At 39.5% G+C, this 26,400-nt stretch overlaps 1 protein-coding gene across 1 annotated transcript; it reads left to right on the forward strand.

The window, feature by feature from the left end:
- The first annotated feature begins 2,191 nt into the window (after positions 1-2,191).
- vwc2l.2 (von Willebrand factor C domain-containing protein 2-like, gene 2) lies at positions 2,192-26,113 on the forward strand. Its single transcript, NM_001045708.1, is given in 3 exon segments — positions 2,192-2,915; positions 22,820-22,949; positions 24,184-26,113. Coding segments are annotated over 3 exon segments (675 nt in total). The 5' UTR covers positions 2,192-2,558; the 3' UTR covers positions 24,372-26,113.
- Positions 26,114-26,400: the final 287 nt, after the last annotated feature.

Raw genomic sequence — 26,400 nt, forward strand, 5'->3', positions numbered from 1 at the left:
AAAATCACATTTTTATTCAAAAATCCATATTAAAACAACCCACAAAATGCCACCTTTCCTGTTTCATACCCTACTGGCACTTAGTCATTGGCAGTTCTTTGAATTTTTGTGTGATGTTTGGGACTTATTTGGATTTTGTTGCTTGATTTGCCCTTTGAATCTGGGTACTATGGCCCTTTTGACTGCCCATTGAGGATCCTTATTTTTGATATAATACAAATCTAATTAAAAAATGTTATGAACTTAATAATATTGTTTTGCCACCAGTGTGGATTTTTACTTTCTGTTTTATCATTACAAAAGGAAAAGCAGTCATTTCTGTGCTTTAGAGATTTCTGCATTACAGATACCCTACCTATATATATTTTTTTCTGTAGCATCTGAATCTAAGAAGAGGCAATAGCAAATGACAAACAGAAACCTTTCTCAATTGCAATTGTAAATTATGTTTCTGCCATTTAGGTGCTGGACCCCATTGGGGGGCTGTTTGAGCAAGACAGTTAGTATTGGTTCCATGGGTCCAGGGTTAGGATAGACCAGTCAGACAAATATCAAAGTAAATAAACACTTGGAACAAGCCAGATATGCTGCAACACAGGTCATAACATAAAAACTGTTATTTTATAGGGCACTTTGCTATACAGGCTTTTTACTGGGTTACTGTGATCCAGGGCAACCACCATAAATAGCATGGCAAAAGTATTTAGTACCTCTTTTCATTTACGTATGTATCAAGTTGTGCAATTTATATTTTAATTGATTAACTGACACATTTCTTCTCCAGCAATGGAATGGTATTTATCAAAATAAGGAATAAGTATATGTGTAATTGAAATTGGAACAATGTTTATGGGAAATGTCAGTGAAATGTTTTCCCACAAAATATCAATAATGGTTGGCAAAAAAAAAAAAAAAAAAAACACTAGTTGAGCAAAATATGTTTGTTTTTGTAAAACTGAATGTGTTAAACAGTCTTGTACTTATGATAAGTAGCAGTTTCAAAAATAAAGTAGGCAGAATAGCAAACAACAAATGGGGGTAATTTAAGAAAAAATAGTTCTTCACAAATTGACCCAGCAGACATTGCCAATAGATTTCTGGTAACACGAACACTGACATTTCTACACAGTTGGCCAGCTTTTAAGACCTGGGACTTTTCCAGTTACAAAAATAGGTATTGTGCCTGGAAAGCAGGGACAGTTGTCAAGCGAGATTAAGAGCACCCTGACTGAAAACAAAGAAAGAGACATTGCTTTGAGTGCTTACCACAGCAGGGTTGTAGCAGCTTCTCAAGACAATTTAGCAACAGTCTAAAATCAGTTCGGAGGCATGGCAGATATCTACACTGGGAATTTACAAAAGGCAATAACAACAGACCGGGTTATGGTGCCTTGTGCTGAAAGATAGTCAAGTGAAGTATTACTTAAATTAGCAACCCCTTCCTTATTGCATTGCCTTGGGCACCCTGCTAGCTAACTGCCCTGGTTCTCAGCAGAAGTCTAAAGCATTTAGTGTAAAGCATGGCTACTCCTTGGCAGAAACACATTTCTTATTCAAGTAAAATCACTGATCATTGTTTCAGCATTTCCAAATAAACTCATCAATAATGCCTTGACATTCATATTGTATTTTTAACTATGTATTGCTATGAAGCACAATTCTATACACATAAATAAGTTACACACATATATATTCCTCTTTATGAATCTGTAGCTGCATGTTAAGTGTAATATAAGGGTTACATTAAAAAAAAAAAAAAGCCTTGTACACTATTTTATCATAATGCACTTAACATATTTCAGTGATTGTTTTAATGCCTAAGGCCCTTGCAAAGGATTATGGGTAACCTGTCATAGCCTCACAATTTAGGACCATGGAAACTTTGTAAGTAATTTTAAGTACATTTGGGCTGCCACAGCAAGTAGGCAATGCCTGTTCCAGTATTACTGTATGTAGTGGAGGGAGGAGAAGGGGGCCTATTTAGACTAGTATCAGATATCAGATCCTATGCTAAACCCAGCCCAGAGAAAGACAGCACACTGAAAAGAATGAGTTGTAATGGGAGCCTGTACCCACCCAGAGACCTACTGCAGCTCTATACAGCCCCCTCTCCCCTCCCCTCCTCTCCTGCCTGAAATTATAAAGTCAGGCAGACAGAGAGAGCCAGTCAGAAACTTCAGCCTCCGAGAGCAGAAAATAAACTTGTGAACTCCAAGCAAATATTTCTGCCAGAAATAGGACAAAAGAAGCACAGAGCCATCATTATTTTTTGGCACAATAAGAAGAGGTGGGACTGAGTGGAAAGGGTTTCTTTTGAGGAATTTGCTTTTTACAGTAGTTTAAACGATCTGTGGCTCATTGTAAGGGCAAGTCATGATTTGGAAGGTGTCTTAGAAGGAACTCATTAGGCAGAAACAAATAGTTCACACTGAAAAGACTATTTCCCAGGACTTGCTGGAGAAGGACGGTTGGCAGATATTTTAAGGCATAAAAAGGTATCCATATCTTCTCTAGATTTAATTTAGTAACTATTTCATCCTTCAACCCAGTTGGCAGCTATGGCTTTGTTTAGCCATGTCCATGTTGGATGCTCCATGCCAGAATTGTGGTTCTTTGTCTCTTTAATGCTTCTGGCTATAGTTGGTGAGTTCAGCCTTTCCATAGCTGCGCAGGTGAGTACCTGTGAGGCAAATGGCAGTGTCTACTATGTTGGCGAGTGGTACTTCCTGGACTCAGATCACTGCACTCAATGTGAGTGCACCACAGAGGGCCCAGCCTGTGCTAGGACAGAGTGCACAGCCCTGCCACCAGCCTGCATGCACGTCAGCCACTACCCTACGGACTGTTGCCCCCGCTGTGAGAAGATTGGCTGTGAATACAGAGGAGAAGTTTATGAGCTGGGAGAACAATTCCAGGTAGTGCCTGCACTGTGTTTTCTATTTACATTATGTATAGTAACTATGAAGCTTCCAAATGTGAGAGCAATGTTCAGTTTTCCCCTCTATAAACCCTAAAACATGGGTTAGATTATGGAGTCTTGATTTAGCAATTTTAGCGTGTGATTGGTTGGTAGGTAATGTCAGGAAAAGTATAACAATGTGTTTGGGCCATAAGTTTATCTTCCTAGCATCTCATCAGTTATAATGGAATATATATGACAGGTTACTGATGCTTGGTAACCTGATAGACTCTGCACTCCTGTGGCTCAAAAATATCTACAATAATTCTTTATACTTCACCACACCACTTGAAAAATACTGCCTGTGGTTGATTCAGGAGAACATAAAGATGCTTATAATGTAGTTTAGAATTCTTGTGAAAGTGTGAAGTATACAACCTCAGGGCATGTATATGGAATAAGTACATAAACAAACCCCCTTAAGCACATCTTAATAGGGGAAAGAGGCCCCAGCTTGCAAGAATTTGGGAGTCTAGGGGGCATTGTTAAAATACATGGTAATGAATAGGCTGAGGCACACTCGGGTTATTAGATTTGCTTAAGGATTTCAACAGAAAAAGACAGACCCAAAGAAGGCAAAACACATATGACTATATAGTGAAAGTAATTCCATGTAGATCAGTAGTAATAGCACATTATGCTAATGCTCTGGGAACCTAATAAAATGGCTCAAACAAGACACTCTCAGGGTGGTGCTGAACTACACCTCCCAGTGTTCCATGCCATTTTTCCCTAATATGGTAAACTGATAAAGACAGAGAGAAAAAAGGCAACAAAGCAAGGACCATATATAGGGGCACATTTACTAATCCACGAACGTCCAAATGCGTTTTTTTCGTAATGATCGGTATTTGCGACTTTTTCGAGCGCTCAATACGAAAGTCGTACTGGCTAGGAAAAAGTCGCGACAATTCACAAAATTGTAATGGCAATGAAAAAGTCGCGACAATTCACGAAAGTCATAATGGCTATGAAAAAGTCGCAACAATTCACGAAATTTGTAATGACAATGAAAAAGTCGTGACAATTTGCACAAGTCGTAACGGCTACGAAAAAGTCGCAAAAAATACGAAAAAGTCGCAAAATGTTCGTTTTCCAATCCGAATTTTTCCCATTCGGATTCGTGGATTAGTAAATCAGCCCCATAGTGTGTACATTTATTAAATTGCTGGTTCTACATCTTAGAACAATGCCTTAAGGTCCACAGTGACAACTTTGTGAGTGGTTTCTGGCACTATTATTAGAACAAGCACTTCTAAGCCTTCTATTAGTGAGGGAAAATCCTAAGATGGGGCCTATTATAATGTAAAAAAATGTAATTTAGTTATGTCCATACATGTCTTTTGTACTGTTATAAATATTTACCTCCTTCAGCCCTACCCAAAAAACAGCCATAAACAAATCCATATAGCCATCTGAAATATTAATTTACTATCTTTCACCCAGCAGTAGCTCACTTTTATTATACAATCGCTGATATGTTTCTGGTGTAGTCTAACTGTCAGTGCATGTATAGACTTAGTGCTATAACAATGAATACTTTATAAGCTATATTCAACAATACCATACATCTATGATATACTAATTGTCAGCAATGCAGTGAAAGGTGAAATGACTGCTATGTTAAACAGGCACTGTATATCAGTAACACAAAGCCCAATCAGACACTGTACTTGTAAGGTAGAACTACAGATAAGCTTTTGTTGGATGTCAATACATCAACACATCTCATCCTAGAATTTGCACATAGTTGCGCTTTTATAAAAATATAAAGTGTTCTTTTTATGGTTGTTTTGAACCAATAATCTTTCTTACTCCATTTACTGTATGTTTTACCTTACCCAAATATTTGTTAGACGTTAAAAGGATGATGGTAATGCTGTTTGTACATGTATAGAAAACTATACAGAGGGTGGTTGTCAATGGTACATTTTATTTGTGTAGTAGGGTTTTAAGCAGGTGCCACAGGGTTCTGTACTGGCTCTACTTTTATGTAACTTGTTCATTAATGACTTAGGGCAGGGCATATAAAGCAATGCATTGGTTTTTGCAGATATCCCAAAGCTATGCAAGCCAATCTATTCCATCTAGCATGTGGCATCCTTGCAGCAGGATCTTGACAATCTGGCAGTCTGTACGGCTAAGTGGCAGATGATATTGAATGTTGATAAATGTAAGGTCATGCACCTGGGATTTATAAATGCACAAGCCACTTCTGGAGGCCAAGAATCAGCCCCTATACTAGCATTAGTTTTCTTCTTTGCCTACAACCAGAACCATTGAATCGGCCCGGGTGTAGACACATGCGGTAGATATCGTCTCCAAAAAACAAACTCTTGAGTTTCTTCGCCAATATTTGCTGCATGTGTCTGCACCTGGGCCGACACAATGGTTCCAGGGGCAGGCGAAGAAGAACACTAATGTTAACAAAGGGGCTGCGGAAAAACACAGGCCAAGAATTCGCCCCATGTGGCATCAGCCTTAATAGGACTAGGTTAAGGAAATTCTTTATGGATAATGACAGAGGAATATTAGTGGATAATAAAGAATAGGTGTAGCAAACAATGCCAGTCAGCAGCAGCAAAAGCCAGCAGAGTTCTGAGCTCTATTAAAAGGGGCATAGATTTGCAGAAATTGAAGGTTATTTTTGCCTTTTACAAGGCACTGGTAAGGCCTCATCTGACATATGCAGTGCAGCTTTGGTCTCAGTTATGAAGAAAGACTGGCCAAGTTGCGAATGTTTACACTGTGATGCCTAAAGGGGGATATAATAACTGTTTAAATATACAAGGGGACCATATAATAAACTCTCTGATTTATTCACAAGTAGATAGACAATTTGGAGTCAGGAAAGAATTTTTTCACCTTTGAGGCAAACTAGAAAGGCTTGAGACTGGGCTTTTCTACCTTCTACTGAATCAACTAGCAGTTAGGCAGGTTTCATGTAGTCAAGAAGATTGACTTTGATGGACATGTTAGACAGCCTAAATAAAACTTAGTTACTTAATAGTGATTCAGCTATAGTTCTGTTGGATATACTAGTTTTTATTAAAATACAAAAAAAATGGCTTCCTAGGGTTCAGTTACGTTCATTTGTAACTATAGGGTCCAAATAATAACTGGAGTAAAATATTATATGTTAATGCTATATTTATTGAATATTTATGTATGTGTCAGTTTGCTGGAAAGTAGTATTAGAGGCTAGGTATAGCACTGAACTGTAGCACCCTAAAAATCTTTACATTAATGTAGGGGTTAACAATTCAGACAAATTGTTCCACTTTGGATAAGAGATTGATAAATATGACCAACCTTTTTTTCCCATTGAGCAATAAGTACTGTATTAAAAGAAATTAGCCCACCAGTACACCACAAATAAAGACTGTTTATTTTTTTAATTGCTTTTAATTCTTAATTTTACTATTTTCCTGCAATTTCCATTTTAAAAAATGATTTCGTTTTCCCCTTCTCATGTTTCCCAGTAGCAGCTCAGTAAGAAAGGTCAAATACTCCGTAAGGCTAATGTCCCATGAAGAGAATAGTCGCCCGCAATAAATCTCTGGTACCACAGGCAACTAATCTCCCCAAGTTGTTACTTCTTTTTTCCAAAGTCGTGCAAAGTTTCCTCCTGCAGGCAACTTTGCATGACTTTAGTAAATGAAGCAACATGTATGACTTCATACCAGTGTTTCACTTTATTGCTGGTGGAAAGGCATTTCAGAGAGAATAGTTGCTTGCAGTAGATAAAATTAAACCTAGGTGACTAATATCCCTGTAGGCCATGACCCTAAAGGTGGCCATACATGGGGTGAATTCAGCTGCTTATCTGCTTGTGTATGGGCACCACGGACTGGTCTCCCCAACCGGCATCTGGCCTGAAATTGGCCAGAATACTTAACAATTATAGATCATCTGCACTCACCCTTTTTCAATATATATAGGACATTAAGAAATTTTGTGCATTAAGCTACCAAGAAATGCTCTCCCCTTTAAGGAAAATACGGAACAAATATTGGGAAATTTCTTTGTGTATAAATTCAGGAAAACAAGAAGTTATGTTATTAAATGTGGAACTAAAGGTGGCCATACACGGGAAGATTCCCTCGTTGGGTGAGGTCGCCAAAAGAGCTGATCTACTCCTGATATTCCCATCTAAAGGTGAGCAATATCAGACTAATTTGATCGTTTGATCCTAGGACCCTAGGGAATTGAGGACCATATCAATGAGCCAATGCGGTCCCCGATCCAATGGAATATCAAACCTGCCCGAATGAGATCAGCACAATTCAGAGAGGATATGGGAAAATGTGCTGCTCAAAAAAATATAACAAATACAGGTTTCAAATACATATTGCATGAGCCTCTGAGAACCTCCGCAAGGCTTATGATATTAAACCATTTTTTCTTCTAACACGTTTATCCAGTTTTCTATCACCAAAATATTTGTAGGCTGGAATCCAATGGCAAGTTCATTTAAGGACACGTTTATTACGCTGAAGTTATTTACATTTTTTTAAATTATAATTTGTAACTTGTCAGCTCCTTAGAATATCTCTGTTTCCATTTAGAAACAATATGTAACAATAAGAATAAAATTCCTCCTAGTTTAGAATGGAATTTGTGGTCTGTGGATCTTCAACTCCCCTGGCTGCTGTTCTTACCCCAAGCAGTTGTGTGGCAGAAATGCACATAGGGTTCAAATCATACAATATTGCTAAGTCTCTCTCAGCTGCACAGCTAAAAAGCCCCAGAGAGAATATTTTTATGACCAGGTCATAAAAATACACTACAAAGTTATGCAGCACTAATAATAACATTAGGGATGCACTGAATTACATAGTAACATAGTAAGTTGGGTTGAAAAAAGACATACGTCCATCAAGTTCAACCATAATGCCTATATATAACCTGCCTAACTACTAGTTGATCCAGAGGAAGGCAAAAAACCCCATCTGAAGCCTCTCTAATTTGCCACAGAGGGGAAAAAATTCCTTCCTGACTCCAAGATGGCAATCGGACCAGTCCCTGGATCAACTAGTACTAAGAGCTATCTCCCATAACCCTGTATTCCCTCACTTGCTAAGAATCCATCCAGCCCCTTCTTAAAGTTATATAATGTATCAGCCAGCACGACTGATTCGGGGAGGGAATTCCAGAACCTCACAGCTCTCACTGTAAAAAATCCTTTCTGAATGTTTAAATGGAACCTCCCTTCTTCTAAACGGAGTGGGTGCCCTCGTGTCCGTTGGAAGGACCTACTGGTAAATAAAACATTAGAAAGGTTATTATATGATCCCTTTATATATTTATACATAGTTATCATGTCACCTCTTAAGCGCCTCTTCTCCAGTGTAAACAGACCCAACTTGGCCAGTCTTTCTTCATAACTGAAACTTTCCATACCCTTTACCAGCTTAGTTGCCCTTCTCTGGACCCTCTCTAACTCAGTAATGTCCCGTTTGAGCACTGGAGACCAAAACTGAACAGCATATTCTAGATGGGGCCTTACCAGCGCTCTGTAAAGGGGAAGAATAACCCCCTCCTCCCGTGAATCTATACCCCTTTTAATACAGCTCAAAACCTTGTTTGCCCTTGCAGCTGCTGCCTGGCATTGCTTGCTACAGCCAAGTTTATTATCTACAAGGACTCCAAGGTCCTTCTCCATTATGGATTTGCCTAGTGCAGTCCCATTAAGGGTATACAGGGCTTGCATATTTTTACATCCCAGGTGCATGACCTTACATTTATCCACATTAAATCTCATCTGCCACTTAGCTGCCCAGATTGCCAGTTGGTCAAGATCCTGCTGCAGGGATGTCACATCCTGGATAGAATTGACTGGTCTGCAGAGTTTTGTGTCATCTGCAAACACTGATACATTACTCATAATACCCTCCCCTAAGTCATTTATGAACAAATTAAACAAAAGTGGACCCAGTACAGAACCCTGAGGGACCCCACTGAGGACCTTATTCCAAGTAGAGAATGTACCATTAACAACCACCCTCTGTACCCGATCCTGTAGCCAGTTTTCTATCCATGTGCAAACGGCTTCACTAAGACCAATATACCTTAGCTTAGAAAGCAGTCGTTTGTGGGGAACGGTATCAAATGCTTTTGCAAAATCCAAATAGATTATATCTACTGCATCCCCACTGTCCAGCTTCTTACTTACCTCATCATAAAAAGCAATTAAATTGGTCTGACATGACCTGTCCTTCATAAAGCCATGCTGATTACTGCTCATAATGGCATTATCCACTACATAATTTTGAATGTGATCCCTTAACAAGCCTTCAAATAACTTGCCCACTACGGATGTCAAACTTACAGGCCTATAATTGCCAGGCTGAGATCTTACTCCCTTTTTAAATATGGGAATGACATTCGCCTTCTTCCAATCCCTAGGTACCATACCTGATGAAAGAGAGTCTGAGAATATCAGAAACAAGGGCCACTGCAATTCTGCCCCTAGCTCTCTCAGTACCCGAGGGTGTATTCCATCTGGCCCAGGTGCCTTGTTTACATTTATCGTGTGTAACCCTTTAAGCACCATATCCTGTGCCAACCACTGTGTAGTTGGAGCTGAGGCAACAGTGCGGCTATTGGGTGGGACTTGTCCCACTGGCTCCTCTACTGTATACACAGAAGAAAAGAACTGGTTAAGCACATCTGCCTTTTCTGTATCCGCTGTAACCATATTGTTATTATAACTCAATGGGGCCACACCCTCAACCTGCATCTTTTTACTATTAATATACTTAAAAAACTTTTTGGGGTTAGTCTTGGCCTCGGCCGCGATGCGCTCCTCATTTTCTATCTTTGCCTTCCGGATTGCTGTTTTACAACACTTGTTACAGTGTTTATAATCATTAAACGCATCTACTGTCCCCTCTGACTTATATTTCTTAAAAGCTTTCCTTTTTCTCCCTATTAACTTCTTTACCTCAGAGTTAAGCCACATAGGGTGATTCTTAACACTTCTACTTTTTCTTATTAATGGAATAAATTGAGAACAGTAATGATTTAATATCATTTTAAATGACAACCATTTCTGCTCTGTGTTTTTATCAGAAAACATAATGCCCCAATCTATGCCCTGAAGCGCTGCCCTTAAGGAGCTAAAATTTGCCTTCCTAAAATTCAGTGTCTTTGTTGCCCCCGTGTAAATTTGTTTCCTGCACCAAACATCAAATGAAATAACATTATGGTCACTATTACCCAGGGGTTCAACCACTTGAACATTTGCTATACGTTCTGGGTCATTAGAGATCACTAGATCTAGTATAGCATGGTTCCTGGTTGGCTCCTCAACAACTTGTGACATAAAGTTGTCATGCAGCAAGTTTATAAACTTGTTCCCATTTACTGTCCTGGCAGTACTATTGCCCCAGTCAATATCAGGGTAATTAAAATCCCCCATTATTATCACTTGCCCCAAACTAGCAGCCTTTTCTATTTGCAACAGGAGCTGGGCCTCCTCCTCTTCGCTTACATTAGGGGGTCTATAGCATACCCCTACAATTAGTTTGGTAGATTCCTTACTATCTGTGAGAAGCTCAACCCATAAGGATTCAGCTCCCTCTGTTAACCCCATCACTTCCTCCCTAATATTTGCTTTTAATTCCTGCTTAATGAACAGACACACTCCTCCTCCTTTTCTATTGCCCCTGTCCCTTCGAAACAATGTATACCCCCCAATATTAACTGCCCAGTCATGAGACTCATTCAACCAAGTTTCAGCAACTCCAATCACATCATATTTCCGCTCCAACGCCAGTACCTCCAGCTCTCCCATTTTACCAGTCAGACTCCTTGCATTGGTAAACATACATTTAATACTGGTTCCGGCATGACAATGACGTGTAAACAACTTATGGGCCTCCCTGCCATTATCAGTATCCCGAAGCAAGTCTCCTCCCCCATTTTCCCTTACTATGCCCACTACCTCATCTATCCTGTCTACCACAGAATTTCCCTCTGCACCCTCCCCCCCCCACTCCTAGTTTAAAATCTCCTCCAACCCTCTAGCCATCTTTTCCCCCAAAAGTTTGGAATTTTGCCGAATACCACCCTTTTTGCAGGATTTGGTGTATCTTGAGTGTATAGTTTAACTAACTCTGAACCTTTAGCATAACAAGACTTTAGACTATTGGACAATTAGGATGACAATGATTTCAAATGCTGTTGTTTTTTTGGGAGCATTGGGCTGAACTGAATGTGATTAATTTGGTGCATCCTCCTATATATAAAGAGCAAAAAGCTGGTGCACACCAAACTTTTTGCTCTTTTCATGTATCCAGCATCATATATTGCACCACATATATAAATTAAGGATACAATTAATCCAGGATTTGGTGAATTCTTGCACTTTGCAGGATTCAAATTAGCCCCAGTTTTATGTATGTTTTTTAAGAAAAAAAAGTGAATTAATATGTGTTCATAAGAAGGTGTTTTGAACCTTTTCATTTGTTAAGGATAGTGGGTGGGGCCCCAAACAGTTTAAACTGTGAGCACAACAGAGTTTATTTATCATACCTACAATCTAGTCAACTGAGGTCTTCGGCCAGCCTGGAAGTGTGAAGTGTGTTTGTAATCCCTCCAGCTCTGTAAACTATATCCAACCATGAGTGAGGTCAAATTGCACATGATGCAGCTGTTCAGCTCAATGGTTATATGGATAAATCTGCACTAATGGAGAATGCAAATGTTTCCAGAGCTCTTGGTGTATTGGTTATGTAAAAGCATTTCACATCTCCTGTAGAGTCCTTTTCTTTGCTGAGTTTGGAAACCATTCCTGTTATTTAAAAAAGTGCACTTCTGTGGATGTTGCCATCCTGAGTCAGTTTAAGAGCCATCTAAATGTCAGTTTATTAATGTTTATGTAAAGAAATCATTTCAACTTGATGCAAATAAAGTTATTGTTGGAAGGGCCAGGAACACATTTTTTTTACATAAACAAATGTTAGCATGCCTTTAATTCAATAGCCTTTATATTTATACAGGAACTGGCTATGCCACTCCATTAATTGTACTCATTTAGCATCAGTAATTGGCTTATGTTTGGTATAAATAGAAACAAATTAGCTGTACCTACAAATGATTTCTGCTTTCAGATAACCTAGTGTTTCTCCTACTCCCATATAACTGGAGGAGTCCCAAGATGGACCTGGATTTGTTACTATTGAGTGCTATTCTGATATCTACTGGGAGCTGCTATCTTGCTCCCTTCCCATTGTTCTGCTGCTCGGCTGCTGGGGGGGAAAGGGAGGGGTTTGCACTTTCCCAAAAAGTTTCCCCTTCCATCTGAATTTTGGCTTATTTGATTGTGTCAAAGCTCCCTTTAACACTGACACTACCCCATCAACTCATGTACAGTAAAAGGAATTACAGGGCAAGATGATTAGCAAGGGTGCTTTAGTATCTGCTAAGGTATGTCTATATTGTGAGCATTGTTTGCAGAATATGGGTTTATTTAGTGCATGGGGGCTGCAAACAGGGAAACCTCTTAGCAAGGATCCCTTTGTGAACTTGTCTTTCGTGAAGGCATGCCATGGCTAGGTACAGTAGGAGAGGATAAATTGCTCCCTTATGAGTCAATAAACTGTTCTGCACGCACACAGTATAGATACAGAAGGTACATACATGCCAGTGGCAGTGGAAGAACATAATGCTTTCAGCAGGTGGCCTCCAGCTGTCTGTGCAATGCTGTAAAATGCAAGGCCTGTGTAATAAACCAAAAGAAAAGAATCTTTAAAAGCCCTTACCTTCAGAAGGGAAATCCAGTATGTAAATGCTAAATCTGGAGAGACAGCTAGAATGGCCCAGGTTTGATTATTTCCATTTGTCTGTCTGTACAATAGCCAATGGCATTTGTTTTAGAAATATAACATACTCTATGCTGTTTTTCATTTAAATGTGTGGGTGTTGAACTTGTTACCTTTTAACTCACGTGCTGTGCCCTTTCGAAGATGCTGGGAGTTACAGATTACAACTAATGTTAGGAAATTAGAGTGGGGGGGGGGGGGGGGGCAAAGGATGGTTGTACAATTGCCCAAACAGCAGCATGTGTGTGAGTGAAAATCTCAGCATTACACAACTGACTGGGAGGGTAGCACAGCATTGCCTGTAGAAGTGATCTTTACTGTAAGTTGTAAGCTCTTGTCAGCAGGGGCCCTCTGATCCTATTTCTATCCAGTAACCCTTGCTTGTTAAAATATTGTAAAATGGTATACATTCTTTATAACATGCTGCTGCTATATAAATGATAATTATGATGATGAGAATAGTTTCTATGAAGGAATTCTGTGTGTATAGTCAAGAACAATGGTGACAATAAGCCTTTGATACAGTTAGGATCAAAGGGTGATACTTCTACACATCATGTATTTAGCCAGTGTTATACTGGGTAAACACTTTCAATTCATACATACAGGGTTCTGGAGTATTTCTTAGAGAATTACTTTTTCACCCACCCTTTAAGTAGCAGGCAGGACAGTCTGACACTGCTTTTCTATACAGCATACTGACCCAGAGGGGCATGAAAATGTGAGTGCTACTGAAATTGTTTTTCTAAAGTCCCTGGAATCATATTCCACACTGGCAGAGCAATTTCCTTTCTGAGACTAGAAACATATGAGCAGTATCAGTTTCTAGCCTCGACTATTTCCCTTTTAATTTTAAGAGTGAGTAACATGCAGCTCAGTGGCCATTTAGTAGCACATAAACAAGATGACATGTAGCTTCAAAATCGGACATTTCAGGCAGGCATTTCAGTTGTCTATTTTTATTTATAGAGGGCTTTTTATATATGCAGCACTATACATTAAGACAATCAGAGGTGTAACTTCATCATCCTCCTGCTCCCCCCCCCCCACACCTGCTTGCCATTCGTGTTTGTGGTGGTTGGCGAAACTTTAACTGGGAGAGGACTGACTACCATACAGTGGTATGGCTGTACGGTAAATAAGCCAATTTGTATTAATACAACAGATTGGAACAATACAATAGAAAAAAAAATATTTACAGGTATACTGAAGAGTAGGGGCCAATTTATTAAAGTTTGGAAATTTTATGAATTAAAATTACTGTCCAAATCCTTTATTCCTGCTAGTAATATGCATCAGGAAGGAAATATTTGGATCTGTGATAGTGCTCAGCTCTGCCATTCTGACGAATTGATACAGGCATAAAGTGAAATAAATGTGTTAATTTATTAAACCTTTCCTGAAATACTGAGGTGCTGGGAATCTTTCAAGAATTCATGTTCATTATTTAATAAATCAGTCCCAAAGTGCTATGGAGGCAGAAGAGTTAGAAGGTCCCATCAAGCTCATTTACTACTGCAAGTGCAAGTGCACCTGAGCGTAGATGGATGTGAGGCTGGTATTGATATTGACGTTATTTATTAAAAGTATTCACATCCCAAAATGCTTCTTAGACTCCTGCATTGTTGCTCTGAGCATCTGTTAATTTGTTAAAAAAATTGTGTACAAGTGTGCCTGTTGAGGCAAGAGAACCATGAAGCTACTGCCACCCTGAATTTGATAGTTATTCCTGGGTCCCACAGAGGGATGCATCAGTAGGTGCAATACACTGCGTCAATAGGTGCACCCAAAGAAACAATGCTAATGCTGTTTTACCACTAAACACTGGAAATGATGACTTCCTCGTTAGTTTTAGCCACAATGTGTGCCCAATTAATGAATAAATATTTGTGCAATTGCAAGCACTTTGATGTGTTAGATACAGTTGCGGTTAATGCAAAGCTGTGCATGTCCACAATGACACTATAGTTGTAGGGGAAAAACTCAATGTGAGTACAAAACATGGCAATTTGCACCTGAAATTGCAGCCTCTGGGCTCCGTATTTAGAATGCAGGTTGATTAGAGAAACCAAGAGAATGGAAAATGTTGCATTAGAATGTAGATGATAAGTCTAGGAGGAATAGAATAGAAAGACACCCTTATATTTTTAGATGGCATTTCAAAAAGAAACTTTACTGAAAAGAAGACATTTAGTGAGCTGAGAGTTTAGAGTGCCTATTATCAGGGCCAGAACTAGGGGTAGACAGAAGAGGCATGTGCCTAGGGCACAATGGTGGGTGGGCGTTAGGAATGTACCTCTTACAGTTTTGCTTCTAGTCTAACAAACATCACTTTAGGTAAAGTGTCCATTAGTGCAATAAAGCAATATTCAATTGATCATCAATAGGAAGTCACAAGGAACCAGTCTGGGAATGGTTATAAAGCCATTTCAGAAACAATTTAAGGTACATAATTCTATGGCAGTGATTTAAAAAATGTGAGCCTCCCCCACCTAGGCCAGCCTTAAGCACCATTAGGGTTATATTTGGGACGAACACTTATCTATTGTTCTATGTTCTCGTGGACATTTGGTTGAATAACTGATCTAGCACTTGTTTCATACATTTGTAATATTGTTAGGAGGACCCTGACCAACAATTGGACTTGAAAGGTCTGCTTGAGCCAAGTTCAAAATGGATAACTATGATAAGTAGAAGACTTTCCAGCAAATTTAGTCAAGAATCAGATGCTCTATAATTGGAAATGACCCAAAATCTAGATCCATTGGTTTTTTAATGTGATCAGTGTTAAAATGTATGACTGACTCTCATAAAAAGGTTGAACTAGTTATGGAAAGTAGCCAGGAGAAAGGTTTATAGCATAGGTTTGCATACTTGCATCTAAATGAAGCATGGGACTTTTGAAAAAGGATAGATGGGACCAGAGTGGAGTTGTTTGGTCTTAATACACGGTGTTTTGTTTGATTAAAACCCAACAGTGTATCACAACAGGAAATAAACCTCTTTCAAGGCATCAATGGGTTGTTTTGCAGCCACAGGACCTAGATGCTAACTGTGTCTAGTATGAACTCCTTTTCATGCCAGGGTATTCTATAGAAAAATGTTCCAACCTAAGCAAATCTATGACTGAACCAATAAAAACAAAAGAACTACAGTTTTGGAATGGCAAAGTCCATACTTTAATCACACTGGGACACTGTAATGGGACCTTCAGAGAGGTGTGTATAAAAGAATGCCCTCAATCATTAATGAACTAAAGCACTGCTGTAAGAAGGACTGGAACATTCCCCCACTATGATGTAAGACAGGGATACTCAAACACATATACAAAACACTTTTAGCTACTCAATCAGGGACATATGTTTTGTTAAACAAATAAATTGGCCTGTTTATGGTTAGATAATGATTGGAAAGGTTGAAAAATGTTGGTTGGGAAATCAATCAGGCCACAAATGCACACCTCTTTTGAATGGTCTACATCTATGTGATCTATGTGAATTTGTGCAAACTGACCCACAATTTTTTGGCCAATTCAGGTAAACGTTGGCTCATGTGTTGACTTACCCAGATGAGTAGATCTTCCTTTGAACATCTATCTTTAATCTTGTAAAAGATGTTTATCACCTATTTAATGGGGGTGTCCTGGTAGCCCAGTAGTTGGCATGATATCATTAGGGCAGGGATCCCCAGCCGTTTTTACTCATGAGCCACATTCATATGTAAAAATTGTTGTTGAGCCACACTAGCATGAAAAACATTTTTTTGGGATGCCATATAAAGACTCTGATTGGCTATTTGGTAGCTCCATGTGGAATGCTGGCCTGCCGGAGGCTCTGCTTATAGTAAAACCGTGTCTCTGTGCTTCTCTTTTCTCCAAGCCAGAGATGTAAAAATGGTTTGAGGCCCCTGGGTGCAACATATAAAGGGGTGGTAATCAACACGTTGCACACAAGCCAGTGGGGATCACTGCATTAGGGGGTTAGATGAAAAGAGTGGGGGTATCACTGCTTGTACTTGAAAGATACTATTAAATTATTGCAGCTATTGTATTCAGAACATTTTAGAAAAACTGAGGGTTGCTCCTTACAATCCTAGCTGAAATGGTTAACAGATAGGCCCCTCAAGTGCAGGCTTTGCAGAGATGTTTAAATAAGCCCTTTAATGGGATTTCCTGTTGGTGGGAAAATCATCTGCTTCCAAGGTTAAATGTTTCCAGCTGTGGAAGTTGCACATGACTGAACAGTGAAAAAGATCAGAAACCCACTTATTACCCTCCTCAGGATCATCTCCCAAGGGGGTACCACAAAAAATGGTTCTGCAGCACATTCACATAAGCCCAACACATTGTACACAAGGATAAGGGACCTCTGCCATCTGATTTCATCTGCACACAGAAATTGATTTGCAGAGGGTTTTTTTGTGATCCCTGATAATATTTGGTGTTACTTAGAACTGGAATTCTATTGGGACAATCAGTTCTTAATGATACTGGCATCATTTACTACACAAGCAGGCAAACAAAATATACCAGTTTTATACAAATTAACAGTCATGTACAATATACACATTGGCTGAAAAAGTGGCTTTGGCACCTTCAAACTTTGCTTAAATGTCACCATTTTGGGGTTCTCCTGGAATTCCATTCCAATTCCTCCTCCTCAGGTGACTTAAGTGCTATTCTACTAGCTAGCCCTCTCTGTATTGTGCTACTAGGGCAGCTCATAATAGGAATCTGGCCCTGACCTGGACTTGTCATCACTGTAGCACTTTGTGTTCCCCCTGCCCTACTGTCAGTATACATTCAGTTCAGTTAATATGGCAAATAATAGTACAACAGAAGTCATAACAAGTAAAAAAGAATGAATGAGGTCCCTGCCCCAAGAATTTATACACTCAGATTAGGGGAGCTGATAAAGCTTGTAAAGATTGTGGAGGAGGATACATGCAAAAGAATGGCAATATGCAGGAGGGTTTTCGCAATGGTCTTGGCAATCTTATGAAAAATAAACAAAAGTGCTGCTTAGTCACAGACCTTATACAGTATAAAGAGAGGGAGAAGCAAAAAGTAACTAATAAAAGCATACTTTTCTCTGTACCCTGTCGATGTGTAGTCGCTATTGCAACCCCAGTTTCCATCCCAGTAACACACAAACAGATCTTACAGCATTCCCTTCTACATCTTCCACACTTGCACATCTAAAGCAAAGACTTTAGCTACAGCATGCACCTTATGGACATACACAACACTAAACAGATTATATCCCACATTGTCTCAAATGGCTCTAAAGTTAGGTTATATTTATCATGCTGTGTAAAATGTGGAGTGAAGCGTTACCGGTGATGTTGCCCAATCAGCAATTTGATTTCAGTTAGAAATCCAAAGCAAACATCTGAACTAAAGCTTAAAAAGAATATGGCTAGAAATGTTGCATTTAAGATACTGAACTTAATGTATCAGGCAAAGAACACTAATGAGTCTTGTAGATTGTAAGCTCTTTTGGGCAGGGCCCTCTTCACCTCTTGTATCGGTTACTGATTGCTTTATATGTTACTCTGTATGTCCAATGTATGAAACCCACATATTGTACAGCGCTACGGAATATGTTGGCGCTTTATAAATAAATGTTAATGTAATGTAATGTAATGAGTCAGGTCTTTAGAGCAGCAGCTCCCTATCTTGGATATTGTTAGGCCATGCTTTGAGTGGCAGTGGCACTGCACTTGTTTATTGTGATCGGGGCTGCTCTTGAGAAACCTAAGGATTGTTGGAAAAGTGCAGTTACAGTGGAGGAAATAATTATTTGACCCCTCACTGATTTTGTAAGAAATGAAAAGTCTCAGAACAGTATCATTTCAATGGTAGGTTTATTTTAACAGTGGCAGATAGCACATCAAAAGGAAAATCGAAAAAATAACTTTAAATAAAAGATAGCAACTGATTTGCATTTCATTGAGTGAAATAAGTTTTTGAACCCCTTCCAACCATTAAGAGTTCTGGCTCCCACAGAGTGGTTAGACACTTCTACTCAATTAGTCAACCTCATTAAGGACACCTGTCTTAACTAGTCACCTGTATAAAAGACACCTGTCCACAGAATCAATCAATCAAGCAGACTCCAAACTCTCCAACATGGGAAAGACCAAAGAGCTGTCCAAGGATGTCAGAGACAAAATTGTAGACCTGCACAAGGCTGGAATGGGCTACAAAACCATTAGCAAGAAGCTGGGAGAGAAGGTGACAACTGTTGGTGCGATTGTTCGAAAATGGAAGGAGCACAAAATGACCATCAATCGACCTCGCTCTGGGGCTCCACGCAAGATCTCACCTCGTGGGGTGTCAATGATTCTGAGAAAGGTGAAAAAGCATCCTAGAACTACACGGGAGACCTCAAATTAGCAGGGACCACAGTCACCAAGAAAACCATTGGAAACACATTACACCGCAATGGATTAAAATCCTGCAGGGCTCGCAAGGTCCCCCTGCTCAAGAAGGCACATGTGCAGGCCCGTCTGAAGTTTGCCAATGAACACCTGAATGATTCTGTGAGTGACTGGGAGAAGGTGCTGTGGTCTGATGAGACCAAAATAGAGCTCTTTGGCATTAACTCAACTCGCTGTGTTTGGAGGAAGAAAAATGCTGCCTATGACCCCCAAAACACCGTCCCCACCGTCAAGCATGGGGGTGGAAACATTTTGCTTTGGGGGTGTTTTTCTGCTAAGGGCACAGGACAACTTATTCGCATTAACGGGAAAATGGACGGAGCCATGTATCGTGAAATCCTGAACGACAACCTCCTTCCCTCTGCCAGGAAACTGAAAATGGGTCGTGGATGGGTGTTCCAGCACGACAATGACCCAAAACATACAGCAAAGGCAACAAAGGAGTGGCTCAAGAAGAAGCACATTAAGGTCATGGAGTGGCCTAGTCAGTCTCCGGACCTTAATCCAATAGAAAACCTATGGAGGGAGCTCAAGCTCAGAGTTGCACAGAGACAGCCTCGAAACCTTAGGGATTTAGAGATGATTTGCAAAGAGGAGTGGGACCAACATTCCTCCTAAAATGTGCGCAAACTTGGTCATCAATTACAAGAAACGTTTGACCTCTGTGCTTGCAAACAAGGGTTTTTCCACTAAGTATTAAGTCTTTTTTTGTTAGAGGGTTCAAAAACTTATTTCACTCAATGAAATGCAAATCAGTTGCTATCTTTTATTTAAAGTTATTTTTTCGATTTTCCTTTTGATGTGCTATCTGCCACTGTTAAAATAAACCTATCATTGAAATGATACTGTTCTGAGACTTTTCATTTCTTTGTCATTGGACAAACTTACAAAATCAGTGAGGGGTCAAATAATTATTTCCTCCACTGTACATAGAACCTAGTGCTACATGGCTAAAGCAAAATGCATGTGTTTTTTAACCTGCCTTATAATGTGATTATGAATGAATTATTAATTTTCTGTGTATTATGTATTATATATGACACCAGCCCAGAGCATTTGCTGTGAAACAAAAGGAAAAAGAGTGATGGGGCATCTACAGCCAGTGCCTGGCTAAGTTGCTAGGGTGCCCAAATCAAGCCGCTTCCCCCCTCCTGCAAGGTAATGAGCAGTGGGAGGTTGTGATGAGAGACCCCTCCCCAACACACATGCAAAATGCATTCACTTCTTAAACTGGTCTGACTTCTGACCTCTAGCATCCCGTCAGCATCCGATCCTTTGGCCAAGCTAATTTTCTAAGGCCAGAAACTGAAGAGGTACATGCCTAGCGCCCCCCTGCTGTTGTGCCCTAGGCACATGCCTATTCTGCCTACCCCTAGTTACAGCCCTATCTATTTAATTTGCAAAGGGTAGAAAGGGCCTTGGTGAGATAAATTGGCCCAAGGTAAGGTGTAGCATTTCTAGCCTAATTCTTTGCTAAACATTAGTTCTCATGTAATCTTGGTTCCTGCTTAATAGCAGAAATCAAGTAAATAACTGGAGCCTAACAATCATGCTCACTCATGTTAACTAACCAATGGCAGTGGTATCTGCCCCATCTGCCCCATTACCTTCTGGGCATACTACCTCTAACTGACTTCCCATCTCCTACAGGGGGGCATCATGACATTCTTGTAATCTTCTTTAGTAAATCTGACCTGTCAAATGCATAGAATATAGATTACTAATTATTGCTGAAAAGCAAATTCTTTTAATTAAAAATACAATTTTGTAGTCAGCCCTTATTGTAGGTTCCATATCAGCAGAACCAATGAAATGTTTTACAGACTGCTGGGATAGCAAATACGTAAAGCACATAAGCAATGAATATGCTTCTGTTCTGAACTCTCACATTTAAAGGGCAGTGACTTCCTTATAGTGTAGAACCTAAACAGAAAAGAAACCTTCATTTGTACAAATCACAGCAACGCAGCAGGGAAAAGCAGCTCTAGCACCAAAGTGCACAATAAGTGTAAGTGAGAAATAAAATAGCTGAAAGGATTGCAGCGGATCTTTTGAAATGTGACAGTGTGAGATGTTAAATATTGCGGCAGGGAAAACAGGTAGTGTGAAAATGGGACTCCATGAAGGGACTACACCTTTAGTTTATAGGAAAACAACTAAATAATTATTTGTGCACAAGCACAGAAATCATTTCCGTTTAAGCATTTTAGACTAAGTGCTGAGGACAGCATGAAATTTGTCAGAACAAAGACGTCATTTTTAGTACAGTAAATATTTTTGGACTTATAACAAACCTGAATTGGAGTCGCCTTTTTGCCCTCTCTGATGTTTGGCTTATAATGAAAGCCCCAGATGCAGCTGCGCAAACTATCCCATTCTAAGATCAAGTGGTTATACAACTTCCCTGCCATCAGATGTAAAAGATAATATCAAATAATAACATTCAGACTGAAATCACTGGGATAGGGTTCTGTGTCTGCCGGATAACATCACAAGGCATGGTCATTGTATGACCTGGAAAAGCTTTCCAGCCTTAAACAGATCTGGAACATAGTGTTTTCAGAATTTCATTAGTCTTTCTAGAAAATGAAACACAAAGAAAGACAGAGTTTCATATTACATTTTAATTTTTTATTTCGATAAGGGTATTAACGCTTCCAATATGCCTGTACAAATGCTAGTTGGGAGGCATATCAAACTGGAAAAATTCTGTTTTAAATACCAATCCTTTTCAGCTTGGTTTGCGTTGCCACAAATGCATGTGAAAAAAGTGTTATAAAGCAATATATATTATATATACACATATAGCATTTATTCAGTGTTAGCTAATGTGTAAAATGACTGGAATATTACAGAATGTAAGTACTGTATGTCCCAAAAGGTTCTACTAGCAAATCTTAATTCAGTTCTCCTTACTGGTATCACAGCACCATCTAGTGCTAAATACTGTGTTCAGCACTAATTTTGAAATATATAGCTATTTAGCTGCTTGCTTTAGTGCAGGAACAGCAATCTGCCATAGATTATTGTAAACTCTTTGGGGCAGGTCCAAATTTCTACTGTTAGAACCTCTAGACATATTTATTCTCATTGTAACCGTACCCCTGTCTGTGTTTGCACCTTATAAAGCACTGGGTACACATATGGTGCTATATTATTATAGTAGAACCTTACTTTTATATTTTCCCTGGGACTGCAAAAAAAGCAGCGTAAATTCCTATTTAAATCCGGCAAGGAAAGATCACCACTTACCTGCAGCAGTGAATATACAATGCCATTTCTGGGAAACTGTAGTTCCTGCGTATCTAAAATCAGGTTTATACTTGTAAATGCAATATTTGTAAATAGTTTAAGTAGTTACAGTTCAGTGCTGATGTGGGTAGGGCATGGGCTAATATTGCTACAGAAGTGCCCTACTAAGTGTCCAGTATAAATTTGCAGAATGATGTTTATTTAGAATTTTTTTTATCACAAGGCCAGATATTTTCATCCCCAGAGCTTTATAAGGTTTGTTGCCTCACTCTCTTAGTGACAAAACCCCATAAACCCCCATTTTGATTTATTATTGACTTTTTGAATATGTTCCTTCTAGCCTTCAGAATGCGAACAGTGTACGTGTGAGATAGATGGAATTGCCCGCTGCCTGGTAGCAGACTGTGCCCCTCCTCCATGTGTTAACTCTGTGTATGAGAAGGGAGAGTGCTGCCCACGATGTAAAGATGGTGAGTATATATTTATCATCAGTAAAATGATTTCAGTGCACAGCATAATAGAATTATTCTATGACAAGCAAATACAGGGTGGGACCTAGGGTTTCTGTGTATTATGGAGTGCCCTTCCTTAAAGCAATACTGTCATGTGCAGAATCCTGCACTGAAATCTGTTTTTCAAAAACGCAAACAGATTTTTTTATATTTTATTTTAAAATTTCACATGCAGTATCCTCTGCTGTGGCCCCCCACCATGCCCAAATTCCTCCTCCGAGTACATTTAGTTTATTCTTACCTTAGGCACATCAGGAAAGGAAATTCTATGGGTTGGGGGACTGGCAGGGATCATTTATGGGCCGCTGGGGCCCACCGGGCTTTTACCAGGTGCCCCACTGGACCAGTCCAACCCTGTTCACATGGTGCTAGATATATTCTTCATTTCCCAGGGTGCCATAGCCATGTGACTTCAGTCACACTTTACTGCTGTGCTGCAAGTTGGAGTAATATGACCCCCTCCCTTCCCCCCAGAAGCTGATCAGCAGAACAATGGGAAGGTAGCAAGATAGCAGTTCCCAGTAGATATCAGAGTAGCAGTCAATAGTAAGAAATCCAACCTGTACAGGTATGGGATGTGTTATCTGGAAACCCAGTATCCAAAAAGCCATATCACATAGACTCCATTTTAAGCAAATAATTTAGATTTTTAAAAATACATAGTAAGTTAGGTTGAAAAAAAGAAATGCTTCCATCAAGTTTAACCTTTTATGCCTATATATAACCTGCCTAACTGCTAGTCGATCCGGAGGAAGGCAAAAAAACCTCTTCTGAAGCCTCTCTTCTTTGCAACAGAGTTATCTTTCATAACCATGAATTGTCTCACTTGCTAAAAAGCCACCCAACCACTTCTTGAAGCTACTGTATGTAATGTTTTCCTTTCTCTCTGTAAGAATAAAACAGTACCTTGTACTTGATCCCAACTAAGATATAATTAATCCTTATTGTATGCAAAACAATCCTATTGGGTTTATTTAATGTTTAAATTATTTTTAGCAGACTAAAGGTATGGGGTCTAATTATGAAAAGACCCCTTATCTAGAAAACCACAGGTCCCATACCTGTATTTAAAAAGCTGGGATACTGTATAAGATGAGTATATGATCAGTTCAGGTAGTTGGTAGTGGGGGGTGAGATTGTAAAGACAAATGCATCTGTTCTTCTAACCTGGATATCCCGTCCTTCTTTCAAGGTCCAAATTGTTATTCAGATGCCTCTCAGACCCGCGTTATCCCTGGAGGTCAATACGTTTGGGTGGATTCATGCACCAAGTGCCGTTGTCACGATGGACAGGATGTCGGCTACTGGGAAGGAAATCGACTGGCAAAGTGTGAGAAGACCAAGAACTGTAGCCCAGAAGAAGACAGAGAAAACTCTTAGAAATGCAGTGCTTACCCTATCCTGATACTGTACTATCCCCACTGCCCATCTCACAGTAAACATCAGAGCACTTCAGCAGTACATCACTGGATGAGCAGCGTGCTGACCTCCTCAATAAGACTGCACCCTTCTTTTATAATGATATATTTCTGTGCAAATAGGCAAAGAGTGGAGACATTGCAGTCCAGATATTTCATTGAATTTGTCTCTGTGAGTAGTTCCATGTGCTTTTGTATTCCCAAAATGAGTAGACACTCAATAAGAACATGCTGCCAATCATTGCACTGCACTGTGCTGGTACCAATTGTTCACTCCATTGCATTTAGCACTTTGGCATCTGTAGCATCAGTTCTACAGGCCGCAGTAACAGCAGCAACACCATGTTCTTTATGTCTGCCTATGGGTAACCAATAGATACAGGGCCGTCACTCTGCTGTATATATTGCCTCATACGTAATTGCTGCTCTTGCCAAAGCAACCCTTGATTTGATTCATGTGAATGCTGAACATTTGCTTGACCTACTTTTTCACATATATTTGTGTGTCTCAGGCAAATTATTTGCTGGTGTCAGATGTAAATTCACAGCGAAAATTCAGGAAAATGATTGGAACTATTTATGCCTCAGAGTAAAGAATTCATTTCAATTATTATTTTTACCACCAGGCATTTCATTTGGCAGACTTTTCTTACCCTTCAGTAATCTGCCATGAAAAATATATTGGTAGTACACCTTCCTCATCCATCATTTCCTTGTAAACTAAAATTAATTCAACGCACGCCTTACGTTTATTTCTATTTCCTAAGGTGTCATTGGTATAAGCATTGTGTGTGTTTTATCTATTAAAAACTGGTTTCTTAGAGTCCTAGCCTAACTAATAATTATCTTCTTGGACTCGCATCTCATCCCAAGAAACACCGTGTATATGTAAAGTTCTCCTCTACAGATATTTCTGGATATAATAAAAGCATTAGGAATAATGTGAATCCCTTCTAATCTAATATTGCTTATTCATTAGATACCTTATGCATTTTATATTACTGGACATGCTGCAACATTAAGCAGTGCTATAAAAGACATTGGAGTTTTACTTCTTAGGGAGCAGACAAAGAAGTGAATTTCATAGAGAAGACCCAGGCTCAGGTTGGTTACTCTCAGTTACTTCATTCAAATCCTCCATTAGGTGGCCCTTGTTATACACAATCTAATATATCCTTTACTATACTCAGAGTAAGGCTTGGTCTAGGGTTGCCACTTGGCCAATAAAAAATAATGGTGATGCCAATGTTATTAAATAGGGACAAAAGAGAAATATATAGGAAGGCCGGTATTTATTTTTCCAGAAAAGGTGGCAACCCTAGCTGGGTTACGTGATCCAAGACTTGACACTCAGCATGCTAGGGTACACCCCTACTATGTACAATGCTCTTTTTAGGATGTAGGATGAGAAAACCACAAGAGTTCCAGATGTTTATTCCATAATGGGATAATTGTAATGGGATGTAAAGTGTTAACAAGCTGGCCAAACAATTTACCAACAACATGAAAAAGGCTGGACAGCTTTGCAGAAGTATGAGCCATTACAATGATGTAGGTGGCAAGGGTGGCATGAGAACCCACCAAATGATTATAAGCATGCTCCAGAGAGGATTATTGCAACAGATGTAGCAGCATTGGGTTGAGAAATAGACAAGATTACCTGTGTATTGTGTATAAATAACTAAATAAAATAAGCCTTTTGTAGATAAGTCCTTTGGAAGTGTCATACTTTACAATACGGATATCTCAGAAGAAAATACATCTCCTTTGTGCAAAGCCCTCTGCCACTTCCATAAATATTCTTTGAATTTCTGGTCCCTATGTTCTATTTTCTTTTTTTTAATTCCTAGCAACATTTGCTCCCCAACCCCTGGGATGTTGCTCCCAGTGGCCCCAAACCACTTAGTTATTATTGAATTCTAGGGGGCAAGTTTGTTTGCATAAAAACCAGTTGTACTGCCAAACAGAGCCTCCTGTAGGCTGCCAGCCCA

Source organism: Xenopus tropicalis, chromosome 4, assembly GCF_000004195.4.
Source record: "Xenopus tropicalis strain Nigerian chromosome 4, UCB_Xtro_10.0, whole genome shotgun sequence".
Lineage (NCBI taxonomy): Eukaryota > Metazoa > Chordata > Amphibia > Anura > Pipidae > Xenopus > Xenopus tropicalis.